We start from the raw sequence: 13,990 nt of genomic DNA, 5'->3' as shown, positions 1-13,990 counted from the left end.
CTTTTTTGAAAATAACAGAAGAACTTAATGTCGAAGAGCCAACTCTTTCAAAAGGTCAAAAAACTCCTTGAAGACCTGATGACCTAGCTGTGCCCTTTGCTTTTTTCCAGCACCCATGATTAATATAGGAAGGTTTATATTGATATTTTAGATATTGTTGTGTACTTTTTTGACAGGAGATTTTCTATGAGAGTTATGAATCACCACGAATAAATTAAAAAATGTCTTCTTTCTAAAACTGAAGATTGCAAATACATATCAAGAGTTCTACAAGGATGATTTTGACAGAGAAAGACAAACATAATTTTTTTACATATAAATATGTTATTAGATATTTGGGCGTGTAAAAACTCTATTGTTAAAGCTGCAGAAGATTTAGTACTATTTTTTACTTCAAACAAACATGTCATCGATGCAGAAGTGATTGAATTGATAACCATCTATTTAGCTGTACTCATCTCTACATGCACAGCAGAATGTTCGGTTGCTGCCCTGAGAAGATTGAAAGCTTATCTGCATACCACAGTAACCAAGACCTATTTATGGACATGAAAAATAGTGTCCATAAACATGAATCACGAGGTAAATTGAACCTCTAAACCGTGGCGAGTATTTTCATCAAATGATCGACCATTCATAGAAACTTTATTCATGAGTGAAAGTTAAAGCTATTCCGCGTAAGTTTTTTTTACTCTACAAAAATATTAATCTTTAAACTTTCTATTTAAGAACTGGATTTCCTGAACTAATTTGTGCCTTTGAATGGTTTTGCATGTTTATTTACAAGTATATTTTTTTAAAATTCAGTTTAGCACAACAAAAACAACAGACTAGACTATCACCTTTCTTAAGTTAAGATTGTTATTGATATTTTATCCTATAAAATATTAGTATGGTTAAATTTTTTGTACTTGTGGAATTATTCTGCGGTAATGAACAAAAGAAAAAATTAATATTTTCCATTAAGTGTTTTTTTCATAAAAAACTGAAGCACATTTTCTTGTAAGTTACCTATTAAAAATTTGCTCTCGTTTTGGTTAATAGGGAAGAGTAATTGGCACTGAGTGGAGCTGAGTTACTTTGGCAGTAGTTTTGCGATAATATTTCAATTTAACACCGCTTCAATAACACGTTTCTTTTTCTCTAAACGCCCTGAAAACAGGTAAACACTATCAAGGTAATAGATCAACTAAGCAGAACTGCACTACAACTGGTGTTTCATATTAAAGCACTGCTGTCAAATTCAGAGCCATTTAACATTAAAGTTACGTATCAATTGTTGATGACTTTGGAAAAGTGATGTGTTATCCAAAACGTCACGATAATGAGGTTTGACTGTAATATATATGTTGCTGTGAAAGGCTGAAGTATAGTAAATATCAGTCTTCACCAAGGAATGTCAGCATGTACTGTCTGACCACAAATTGTATGGAAAGACTAACATCCGTTTTACAGCCAAAAATGGACGAATTTATGATTTTTTACCGATGTCAGCTTTTGCAGAAGCAAAGTCTCATCCAAATGAGCGGAATATTCGCATCAGATTTTTACTTTTCCCCCTTATTCACACAGATTCGTCTTATCTGGACGTTTGAAAATTCCATGTAATCCGTGGTTGGACTATACATAGTAAATATATTGGTGTAAGAACGAATATTTAGTTTCACTGTTGTATGATGCCATTCTCCAATTTTGCACTTTCACAGTAACATATATACACATACAACCAAGGCTAGTTTTAAAGGAAAAAGTACTGGAACTTTATGTGAATCAGAAAAAGAGCCTGAAAGCAGTCCAAATGTGTAAAAATTCACAGAAAAAGGAAAAGGAGCAGAGGAGTTGAGGTTACGTAAGCTCGTATGCAAATTAAGTCACATGTACAATACACACACACTCTCTCTTTCTCTCACACTCACACTGAGACATATATTTATGTGTATCAAAACATTTATTCATCTAACTTACTTGGCTGCAGTGAGTGAAGTTGTTGTCCTCTTGTCTCCCAGATGGTCGGAATTATCTTTTATACTTTCTCGACAGGATTGCAGTTTGGACTCCAGGACCTAATTTTAATTTTAATCAAAAGAAAGGGCTCTTTTATCATGCTGTTAGTTATGAAACATGCATGGAAATTTACTGTACGTTAATGAATGTGTTTGACTGCAAACATATTTTACGCATAGAACTCACGAATAAGCATGAAGTTTTTTTTTTTCTGCAATATTGAACTGATTTAATTTTCCAAACAACTTTTTGGGAATTGGCAATTGTTTGAACTCATCTCAAAAGATATTATGAACAGATGTTTGTGTATTATATAATAAACTTTTTTTTTGTTTCAAAGATTTATTACTGTTAAAATAGATAAAATAATTATATTTCTATGCTTTTAGATTATGCCTTTAATTAAGGTGCTCGTTATTTCAAACGTTTACTACTTATGCATTATTGAAATAAATGCATTCATAAGCTATATTTTGTTAAAGCAGGTAAAGATAATGAAAAATATACTATTATGCTTCATGTGTCCATAGTTCATGCTTTTTTAAAAAATGTAATATGGTGTGTCATGGAAATTTGATAAATTTTCATTTTGTGGGCATCGCAATACCATTATTATTTATTGTGTGAATTAGTTGAAAATTTATGGTATTCGAAGGAAAAAGAAATTTCATCTACTCCGCAGTGACCTATAATCCGCGGATAATACAAAAAAAAAATTTTGATTTTACATACAATTTTAGCTACTAAATTAAAAAACGTGAAGAAGTAATTACTTTTAAGGTATAATGAAATCAATAAAAAAATAATGATTTTTTTTGGAAATCATGATTATAGTACCCTATTAATTATTTAAAAACAAAGAATCAAAACAAAGGAACAAACGGGCTATTCTTGTGCAAATGAAGCGCTTCGTCTGTAACTGTATTTTGTTTATTTTACATAGCCTGAATCGCGTAAGAAGATCGTTCAAGCTATGTAAAAAAAAACAACTTATAGGCAGCGAAAGAACATTCAAGCTAAGTAAAATAAACAACATACAGGTAGTGATAGCAGTCTACTGTAAATATTGATGTTGAGTAAAAAAAAGACAGATAATCCACAGCAGTGTATAATCCACACCTCATTAGCTTTACATTTTTTAACAGATATTCTGCAGATTATATACAAATAAACAAACTTATTTCAAGTAAAAGCAGAATTTTTACACCAAACGATATTTTGAGTGCTTTGTTGCAAAAAGAAAATGATTAACTTTCCAGAGACAAGTAATGAGGAAATCAACATTTTCATTTGCAAAAACTGCACAAAATATTGCATATATGTATTAATCCGAGTGAGGAACCCCTCCTCACTTAGATAACTTACATTTATTGATGTCCTGACAGGAGTCACTATGGCCTCCCAAAGTTTTTCTGCAAATTTATCCCACAATTCATTAGATTCAAAGATTTTGTTGCAATATCGCAAGTTTTTTTTAATAATGTCTCTCTACTCATTACATGTTGGCCTGTGTAAATGTGCATGCTCGTATTTAATCATTCCGTAAAATTTAGGGTTCCATTCCGTAAATTGAAAATCCTTTTAAAAATGTAAGTTTGATTCATCCCTCTATTCATCCTTCTTACATCCTGAAACTCACAGGTTTATGCATTTGCTAAAGTGATTTCTTGTAACCAGGGCTGCAGTTAGGAAAAAATATTTCCCTAAAAAGAAAAGGTGGTTTGGAACCAATTTACATTATCATTATTTTTGCAATAAAAAAAAAACATATTTTGGGGAGCAGTGTGACTCGTGGTACACCCCCTGCCAGCTGTAGCACTGCTTATAACACCATAACCAATATGTCTGTACATGTAATATTGTTTGTAATTCCTATTACAATTATGTGGGGTAGCATATTAATTACTTAGTCGTACTTGTGAGCTATTACACTGTGCAGTAATTTTTAATAGGGAACTGACTTTGAATTTAGTCTGTATATTTAGTGAGTCTCAATATTTAACATATATTTCACAAGCAAGTACTACTGTGCAAGATCTTTTGTTAAAAGCTTTTTTTTGTTAATGCTTTGTGCATGCAGAAAACAAACAATTTTCATAAGTTTTTCTTTAACATGTATCAATTAGTAACAAATTTGGCTGATTAGAAAGCAAATATTTATTTATCGTCTTGTTTTTTTCTAAACAACATGGTAAATTTTCCCTGTTAAAAAGAAAAAAACAACTTTTTAATTGTTTGCCACTAGACTTATAATGTTTATCAAAACATAGATAATTAAATAAAATTAATCTAACAGTTAAGTTTCGTTACTTTCAAGCTTACAAAAATATGCCAGAGTTAAATGAGTTAACATAAGTTATTATTTTAAAGTCTTTGTTCATGGTTTGCATTCAGAATATCTGTTTCTATGTATATGAAAAAAAAATTCAACTTTTATAGCACTTTAGCCCAACCTTTAGATTTGAATGAATATGATTGCTGAATAAGGAGTTATATCTACTGTTAAGTATGAAAAGTAAAGATATTAAAATCTATACGTCTAAAACTAAAAACTCTGTTGAACAATGAACATTAATGCAAAATAAAAGATTTAAAAAAATCTCAAAAGAGTGTACCTAGGGAAACATATTCAAACAGTATGTAACAAAATTACAGTTGCTCTAAACAAATTTGAGAAATAAATAAATTAGAAAAAAAAGTAAAAGATTTAAGATAAAATTTTGTTAGGAGTTTAAACGTAGGGTGTAAAAAATATAATTTTTTTTGAAATTAAAAGGACTCTAATTTTTGAAAAATTATATCAGACTTTAGAAATTTAAATCAGGAATCTTTATTATTTTTTTTGAAGAAAGTTTTAGAAACTTCAGTTATTCATTAATTTTAACTAGTCGACCCGTGCGGAACTCCGCACTGTGCTTCAAATCGTTTCATAAGGCATTTCGCTCTTTAAGAATTTCAGAGGAAGAACATTATGAAGAAGAACCGAAAAAAAAGTAAGCGCAGAAGAGAAGGCGTGTAATTTAAAGACATCAGTAACAAAACCTCGTTAAATACAACGTTGTGATAATTTGATCATAGCTCCCCTTTTAATCGTACATATTTTCAATGCAAACATAAATGTCATTAAAAGTGTGGCTGAGTGGTGACTCGTGAAAAAGCAATAATTGTGCATGTGAAAAAACAGGTTGTGGCAAATACAGTCCTGCACACGTCAGCATCTGACAGGAAAAAAAGAAACATTAAAGAGATATTTATTGGCATGTATTCGAATTGGCGCCATTCTGACTAACAGCCCGACACCCCAACAAACTTAGCAATTGCGCCTTCCTTTTCGAAAGCTATTCATTGAAGGAATGCGTAGTAAAACACAGCAAAAAAGCTTTTTGCCAAAAAAAAAAATAATAATACGATCATGCATCTGTGTTTTGTCATTAACCAGCATGATACGATTTAAAATTATTCGCAAAGCATGGAATTTGATTAAAGAATGACGAAGATCTCACGTAGCGATTGAAACAAACATTCTAGAGAAGTAATAAATTTGATTGAAAATAAGTGTTTTTATCTTTGAATATTGAACTATTTCACATAGAAGGTTGCTTTAACTGTTACGGCTTAAATGCCCTCACATGCTTCTCTTTTAATCGAACACTTAAAATTCAAAACCAAAACCAGTTGAACTGAGTCCGTTCTTAAGTGTAATTTTTCGAACGTAGACAAAATGTATTTTTTTTCAGCAGAAAGCAGAGGAGTAGAAAATAATTTTTTGCTAATGAAGTTGATAATACTTTTAATGCTTTATATCGTATTCGCGCCAATAAAAAATTAAAGGTTTACTGAGTAAAACTCGTAGTTTTAATCGGGCGTAGTATTTTTTCATTTGTACAAAAGGTCGAACACTGCTATTAGAAACATCTACATTTTAGCATACAATAAAAATGTTTTTCTGCACAAAAAGGATATCTTTAGATAAATCTAATACTTTTTTATGCTTACATTATGTTGAGTGGTCTGGATGTAGTCAAAGAACACAGTTCGATTAACAATTAACTTATCCGAATGATAACTGTAGCCTGCATAAAGGAGTCGAAACACCAAGTAGCATTCCCACTGCATTTATTTTATTAGGTGTGTATGTTATGAGCACATGTAATGCGTAATACTAATATAAATTTGATATTATGTCGGACAGCCCAAGCTTGCCCGAAGTTCAGATAGTTTATAGCCGAACGCTCTACCGAAAAAAACTTATCAGCTAAACCGAACAACTAAGTCCAGTGCTGTTAAGCTTTATTAAAATATGAACACACACAAAGGCTTTTTTTTTTTTTTTGCCGAAAGCGACGTAAAAAATGGAAAATTGCATTAGAACTTTGCTTTGAAAAATGCATAAGAACTACAGGCAGCATCAAGGTTTTGAAACAGCAAGAGGCAATTTCGAAAACTTGAATTTTCGACCGTAAGTCTTTTTTTCGTCATTGGCCAGCCTGATAAGTTTTAAAATGAGAGGGGATTAATATATAAGATAAGATATTGAAGAAAAATGTTTTTATTTTTGAAAATTTTTACAATTTGTTATCGCAGGCTGCTTAAACCGTTATAACTTAGATGGCAGCACGTGTTCATCATTTAACAGCACGGTTAAAATACAAAATAAATTGAACTATGCTCTTTTTTAAGCGTAGCTTTTCGAATGTAGTAAAAATGTGATAAGCTATTTGTTTTTTAGCAAAAAGAAGAAAAAATATATATTTTACCCTTCAAATTGAGGTAGTATTTTATTTATTTGTACAAAGAGTCAAAAACTCATTAGAAGAATATATATTTCAATATACGATTTATTATTTTTTTTCTGAACAAGAAACAATTCTATTGTAGTCTGAAATCTTAAACCTGTTACTTATATTTTCGCTTACATTATGCTTTAATTTTCTTTCCAGAGCCAAAGCTTCAAAAAAAAAAAAAAAAAAAAAAAACGTGCAATTTCGAAGTAATTTAGCACAAAATCACTGAATGTTTTCATATCAGCAAGGAGCATTGCCTTCTCATTTATTCTATTCCCTCATAGTTGTTATTCATTTAATGTAGTGTTCATGTAATGCGCGATATTTCTCTAATTTTTTTGTTGCAGATTGTCCGGACGTGGGCCCGAACACGTAATCTCCTGGTTACGAAGAGAACGCTCTGCCGATCAAGCTACTCAGCTCTGTCGGTCATAGCGCAAATTAAAGTTATAAGTACGACCGAAAACCTTATTCTGGTTCTTTAAAACAGGTTTTTCGGCTAAAAGAAACAATTTTTAGACCTTGGGTCTATTTTTCGTCAGTAGCCAGCACCATAAGCTATAAAATTAGCCGTAAATCAAAGAAATCGATCAAGAATTGAGGGAAATTTGGCGTAGAAACCAAAAACAGGCTACAGAAATAATATATAAGGATTCATTTAAACTTGAAATTGATATTTTAAAAAGTTACAAAGCCTATATATTTCAAGTATTACTTCACCAAAAATACACAAAGTGGGATGTAAAACCAATTTAATACTAATGCATATGATTAATCTCAAGTTCAATTTTGATGGCACTGTAGTACCTTATAAATACAGGAAAAAAGAGGGCGAAATAAACAAACTAGGCAGCTTTAAATGAGATAAAAATCAAATGAGAGTTAAATGAAGGAAAAACAAACTTTAATAAAAGTTATTATTATTATTATTTTGATAAACTCATTTTTTAAAGAACACCTGCCAAACTATTAAAAAAAGTATTATTTTTTTTCTGCATGTATGGTGTCTTGAAATCAGACAGCTACCCACTTTTATTTGTCCACTTTGTTGTAAAGTATAAAAATATCTTGTTCACTCTTTAAATAATTATAATGCAAAAAAAAGAAAAAGAAAAAGCTTCTCAACCTTTACATTTGATGGATTTTCTTAGAATATCTTTAAAAATTATTTTTTTTATTATGATTTTTTTTTTTTTTGCAAGAATTCATGGTTTAAGCCATACTAGTTTTAAGTTTCATTTTTCCCTTTTTTTTTTTTTTTTACAAATATGCACATACTGTAGCAACAGGTTTCATTTGCCAGGACTTTTCTTCACATCCACCTGTTTGCATAATAGACCAAGAGCTGACCCCCCAAAACACGATTTATCTCTTTTATGGCTTGTGGCCGGTTAAAATAATAAAAAAATGCAATTTAAAACTTTGGCTCGAATCCCCCCCACTAATTTTGGGTCACACGGCTGCGTGGGTGGATGAAAGGTCAAAAAAATGAAAAATATCAAAGTGATGAGTTAAATGGCTAAAAACTATATAATAGCATTAAATTAATAAGAAAAAACCCGTAGCGAATTTCCCCCCCAGCTATGTTGGGGCGAACGTGGTGCCCCCCAGGGGTAAAGTATCGATTATGAAACTTAAAAAAAAATGATCACTTTCGTGGGGGGGAATTTTACAGGGTATTAGTTTCATTATTTTGATTGCCAAAAAAAATTCCCCCCCAGTAACTATAGGTCAATTTGCCAAAAAAAATTTTTTTTGTTCCTCTTTATTTGGTTCGAGTCGAGTATTATTCGAACTTACGCATGACTGTTTAAGTTGCAAAAAAAACCCCCCAAAGTTTGGACGTTTTTTCATTAAAAAAAAACTTGTAGCAATCCCCCCCCCCACACCTATGGATGGGGTTGCTACGCGGTGCGCAGTTTTACAACGTGGTGTCCCCCCCCCAGGGGTGAATTGTCGATTGATTAAATTAAAAATAAATGATCACTTTCGTGGAGGGAATTTTACAGAGTATACATTTAATTGCAAAACAAAATATCTCCTCCCCAGCAATTATAAATCTACTAGCTGCATTGCCAGGCGTTGCACGGTCTACCTCAAAAATGTACGTGTATTCGGCGTTCCAAGCATTTTATACAATTATATAAATTTTCTCGCTTTCATTACATTTCTTATTGCTGCTCCACTCCTATTAGTCAAAGCGCAATGTTATATAGCCTATAGCCTTCTCAATAAATGGACTATTCAACACAAAATGAATTTTTCAGTTCGAACCCGTCGTCCCTGTAGACCAAGAGCTGAGCCCCCAAAACACGGTTTATCTGTTTTATGGCGGGTGGCCGGTTAAAATAATAAAAAAAATGTGATTAAAAATTTTGGCTCTAATCCCCCCCCCCTCCGCCCACTATTTTCGGGTCACACGCTGCATGGGTGGATGAAAGGTCAAAATAAAAGAAAAATATTAACATAAGTGAAATGGCTAAAAATTATATAATAACATTAAATTAATTAAAAAAAAAAACACGTAGCAAATCTCACCTCCAGCTATGTTGGGGCGAATGTGGGAGCCCCCCCCCCAGAAGTGAATATCGATTGTTAAAATTTAAAAAAAAATCACATTCGTGGGGTTGGGGATGGGGAACTTTACAGGGTATTTGTTTCATTATTTTGATTTCCAAAAAATCTCCCTCCCCCCCCAGTAACTATGGGTAAATTTGTCAAAAAAAAAGTTTTTTGTTTCTCTTTATTTGGTCCGAGTCCAGTACTATTCGAACTTTCCCATGACCTCTTAAATTGTAAAAAACAATTGCAATTATTTATTCGGTAAAAAAAACACGTAGAAAATCCCCCCCCCCCCCATATATGTTAGGTCGAACTTGTTGCCCCCCAGGAGTGAATTATCGATTGATTAAATAAAAAAAAAAAGATTACTTTCGTAGAGAGGAGGGATTTTCTCAGAGTTTACATTTGATTGTAGCAGGAAAAAAAATCCCCCCCCCAAAAAAAAATGTTTTTAATTTAAATTAGAAATTTTGAAATATTTTTCAAAATGAAAGGAAGCAATACAGCGTCCGTACATCTGCCTCTACCATTGTGTGCTCAGCATGAAAAGAATGAAGGGGAAAGTATACGCCTGTGATGATTTCTTCTTGCTGTTTCGAGGGCAGTTTCGTCAGTGATCAACTGTAGCCAACACAGTGAAGTCGTTATAGCTGTTGGTTTTTCTTTTCGGAGCACGCTGTATCGCATCCTTAAACTGAAAACGTAAAAAAATCCTTTTTTCAAAAATATATTTTGATGTTTTTATATTATGAGTGTTTTAAAGGGTAATTTTAAGTGTAGCCAGCCACCAGATAAAAGATAATTTAGTATATTATCTCTAGAGTGTACATTTAATTGTTTTAATTGCAAAAAAAAAAACTCCCCCTACCCCAGTAATTATGAGTTTATTTCACAAACAAAAGTGATTTTATGTTAAAATTGCAATAACGACATTTTTACTTGTAAATGTTAATGCGTTAATCCGATGCGTTAAATGAATTTTTAAAATAATAATTTGGAAATTCATATAGATTTATTTACCTTCAGCATATTGGTTGTGATAGTGTCTATCTAGTTTGATAAAAATGTTCCTGAAATCTCGATGATATAAATCTGCTTCTGTTAAGAACTCGGAAAAATCTAAATGACGGAATTTCAGTTTTCAGTGTTTTCGAATCTTTGAAACTTTTATTCCTTCAAATAAAGTTTCTGTCAAAACATTATCTTTTATCTGGTGGCTGGCTACACTTTAAATTACCCTTTAAAACACGCATAATATAAAAACATCAAAATATATTTTTGAAAAAAGGATTTATTTCCGTTTTCAGATTAAGGGTGCGGTACAGCGTGCTCCGCAAAGAAAAACCAACAGCTATAACGACTTCACTGTGTTGGCTACAGTTGATCACTGACGAAACTGCCCTCGAAACAGCAAGAAGAAATCATCACAGGCGTATACTTTCCCCTTCATTCTTTTCATGCTGAGCACACAATGGTAGAAGCAGATGTACGGACGCTGAATTGCTTCCTTTCATTTTGAAAATTATTTCAAAATTTTTAATTTAAATTAAAAACATTTTTTTTGGGGGGGGGGGGGATTTTTTCCCCTGCTACAATCAAATGTAAACTCTGAGAAAATCCCTCCTCTCTACGAAAGTAATCTTTTTTTTTTATTTAATCAATCGATAATTCACTCCTGGGGGGCAACAAGTTCGCCCTAATATAGCTGGGGGGGGGGGGGATTTTCTACGTGTTTTTTTTACCGAATAAATAATTGCAATTGTTTTTTACAATTTAAGAGGTCATGGGAAAGTTCGAATAGTACTGGACTCGGACCAAATAAAGAGAAACAAAAAACTTTTTTTTTGACAAATTTACCCATAGTTACTGGGGGGGGGGAGATTTTTTGGAAATCAAAATAATGAAACAAATACCCTGTAAAGTTCCCCATCGAAAGTGATTTTTTTTTTTTAATTTTAACAATCGATATTCACTTCTGGGGGGGGGGGGGGGGCTCCCACATTCGCCCCAACATAGCTGGAGGGGAGATTTGCTACGTGGTTTTTTTTTTTTAATTAATTTAATGTTATTATATAATTTTTAGCCATTTCACTTATGTTAATATTTTTCTTTTATTTTGACCTATCATCCACCCATGCAGCGTGTGACCCGAAAATAGTGGGCGGAGGGGGGGGGATTAGAGCGAAAATTTTTAATCGCATTTTTTTATTATTTTAACCGGCCACCCGCCATAAAACAGATAAACCGTGTTTTGGGGGCTCAGCTCTTGGTCTACAGGGACGACGGGTTCGAACTGAAAAATTCATTTTGTGTTGAATAGTCCATTTATTGAGAAGGCTATAGGCTATATAACATTTCGCTTTGACTAATAGGAGTGGAGCAGCAATAAGAAATGTAATGAAAGCGAGAAAATTTATATAATTGTATAAAATGCTTGGAACGCCGAATACACGTACATTTTTGAGGTAGACCGTGCAACGCCTGGCAATGCAGCTAGTAGACTTATAATTGCTGGGGAGGAGATATTTTGTTTTGCAATTAAATGTATACTCTGTAAAATTCCCTCCACGAAAGTGATCATTTATTTTTAATTTGATCAATCGACAATTCACCCCTGAGGGGGGGGGGGGGCACCACGTTGTAAAACTGCGCACCGCGTAGCAACCCCCTCTATAGGTGTGGGGGGAGGATTGCTACGAGTTTTTTTTTTTAATGAAAAAACGTTCAAACTTTGGGGGGGTTTTTTTGCAACTTAAACAGTCATGCGTAAGTTCGAATAATACTCGACTTGAACCAAATAAAGAGGAACAAAAAAAAATTTTTTTTGACAAATTGACCCATAGTTACTGGGGGGGAATTTTTTTTGGCAATCAAAATAATGAAACTAATACCCTGTAAAATTCCCCCCCACGAAAGTGATCATTTTTTTTTAAGTTTCATAATCGATACTTTACCGCTGGGGGGCACCACATTCGCCCCAACATAGCTGGGGGGGAAATTCGCTACGGGTTTTTTCTTATTAATTTAATGCTATTATATAGTTTTTAGCCATTTAACTCATCACTTTGATATTTTTCATTTTTTTGACCTTTCATCCACCCACGCAGCCGTGTGACCCAAAATTAGTGGGGGGGGGGGAATTCGAGCCAAAGTTTTAAATTGCATTTTTTTATTATTTTAACCGGCCACAATCCATAAAAGAGATAAATCGCGTTTTCGGGGGTCAGCTCTTGGTCTATAATGTCTTTAATTGTTTTCATTAAAGAAAAAGTCATGAATACAGTGGCTACTAATTTTTAAAAAAGTTTAGAAGCCTCTACTAGCCACTGACTAAGAAGTTGAACTTTCAAGTTGAGTAAGGAGAGAGGATTTGAATGAATAAATAAAAACAAATATATATACAGTAAAACCTCGCTATATCGATATTTTGGGGACCAAAGAAAAATATTGTTGTAGAGGGATATATTGTTATATCGAGGGCCTATATATTTTGATAATACAATAGGTTTTTTTTATTTAAATGTTATAGTATGTGCATTACCTAGGTGTAAATGTTTTTATATATAGTATATTTAATACATTTATTAGAAAGGTGTTAATTATGATTAAATATTACTATCAATTGAAATAAATTCTGAAAATAAGTTCGTAAACATACCTCAAATCCGTTTTTATTGAAAAAAAACCAATATTTTTGTTTGTTTGGCCGTTTTTTTGACTGTTAAGTCAACCAACAAGGTATACATTGAGTCCAAAGCACGAAAATGATCCTCGTTTATGGATGGAAGACTTGAAAAAAATGTCCGCAGAGATTTGACTGATTGAAGTGCTTCCTGGGTCGACAATAAGGATTGTGATGGACTCGTATTATCATCATCATCATCTTCTTCCTCCTCATCATCTTCATTTGCCACTCACTCAAAAAAAAAAAAAAAGAACATTTTCTGTTTTTTCACTTGGCAAGCATTTTTAGATGTTTAGTTTCCCTCTCCATGTGCATGTTTTCTTTTCCAAAAAAAAAAAAAAAAAACACTGGTTTAAACAAAATAAAAGAGCAATCTCAGGGGGGGGGGGGAGGAAGGACGGTTTCAGCTCTTTTTTTCCTTTGGTCTAGACGCCTTTTTGATACAAGGGCGCCTTTTTTTTTGTTCATATGTGTTGCAAAAGAAATTTATACGATTGTACTGCTTTTTTATTTATTTTGGAAGGTGCATTTTTGTTTTGACTATAGTGCCTAGGCACTGTAGTTTTGACTTGTGAAAATAAACTATCTCCAGCGCGACGCCATTTTGGAAACGCATTGTTTAAAATGTAGCGCGAAACTTAGAGCTAACCATTTTTAAAGAAAAAATAAAGTTTTAAGTTTTTTTTTTTTTTTGAAAATAGGAGGGGTTGCTTTCAGGATTTTACTGTACTTGAAAACCAAATTATCGTAATAAAGAGGGGTTGAAAACTTAAAAAAACATCGCTTTACAGGGGTTTATTGCTGTAGAGAATATCGCAATATTAAAAGGAGGATAACATTAATTCCTATGCGAGTTCATCGGGACCTTGAAATATTATTGTTGTTGAGGGATTTATCGTTGTATCGGATAGCGTTGTAGCGAGGTTTTACTGTATAAAAAAAGGTCAATTGGGAT

The 13,990-nt window shown here is 32.7% G+C and overlaps 1 protein-coding gene across 1 annotated transcript in view; it reads right to left on the bottom strand.

The window, feature by feature from the left end:
* The window catches only part of LOC129216012 (nuclear distribution protein nudE homolog 1-like), a 119,346-nt gene that overhangs the window by 3,600 nt on the left and 101,756 nt on the right, over positions 1 to 13,990 (bottom strand). The window contains exon 8 of the mRNA XM_054850148.1: positions 1,966 to 2,063. Coding sequence (XP_054706123.1) covers positions 1,966 to 2,063 — 98 coding nt within the window. The remainder of the gene's footprint in view (positions 1 to 1,965; positions 2,064 to 13,990) is intronic.

Source organism: Uloborus diversus, chromosome 2 (genome assembly GCF_026930045.1).
Source record: "Uloborus diversus isolate 005 chromosome 2, Udiv.v.3.1, whole genome shotgun sequence".
Lineage (NCBI taxonomy): Eukaryota > Metazoa > Arthropoda > Arachnida > Araneae > Uloboridae > Uloborus > Uloborus diversus.
Note: the sequence above shows the minus strand (reverse complement) of the source record. Positions and strands in the feature narration are given on the sequence as shown.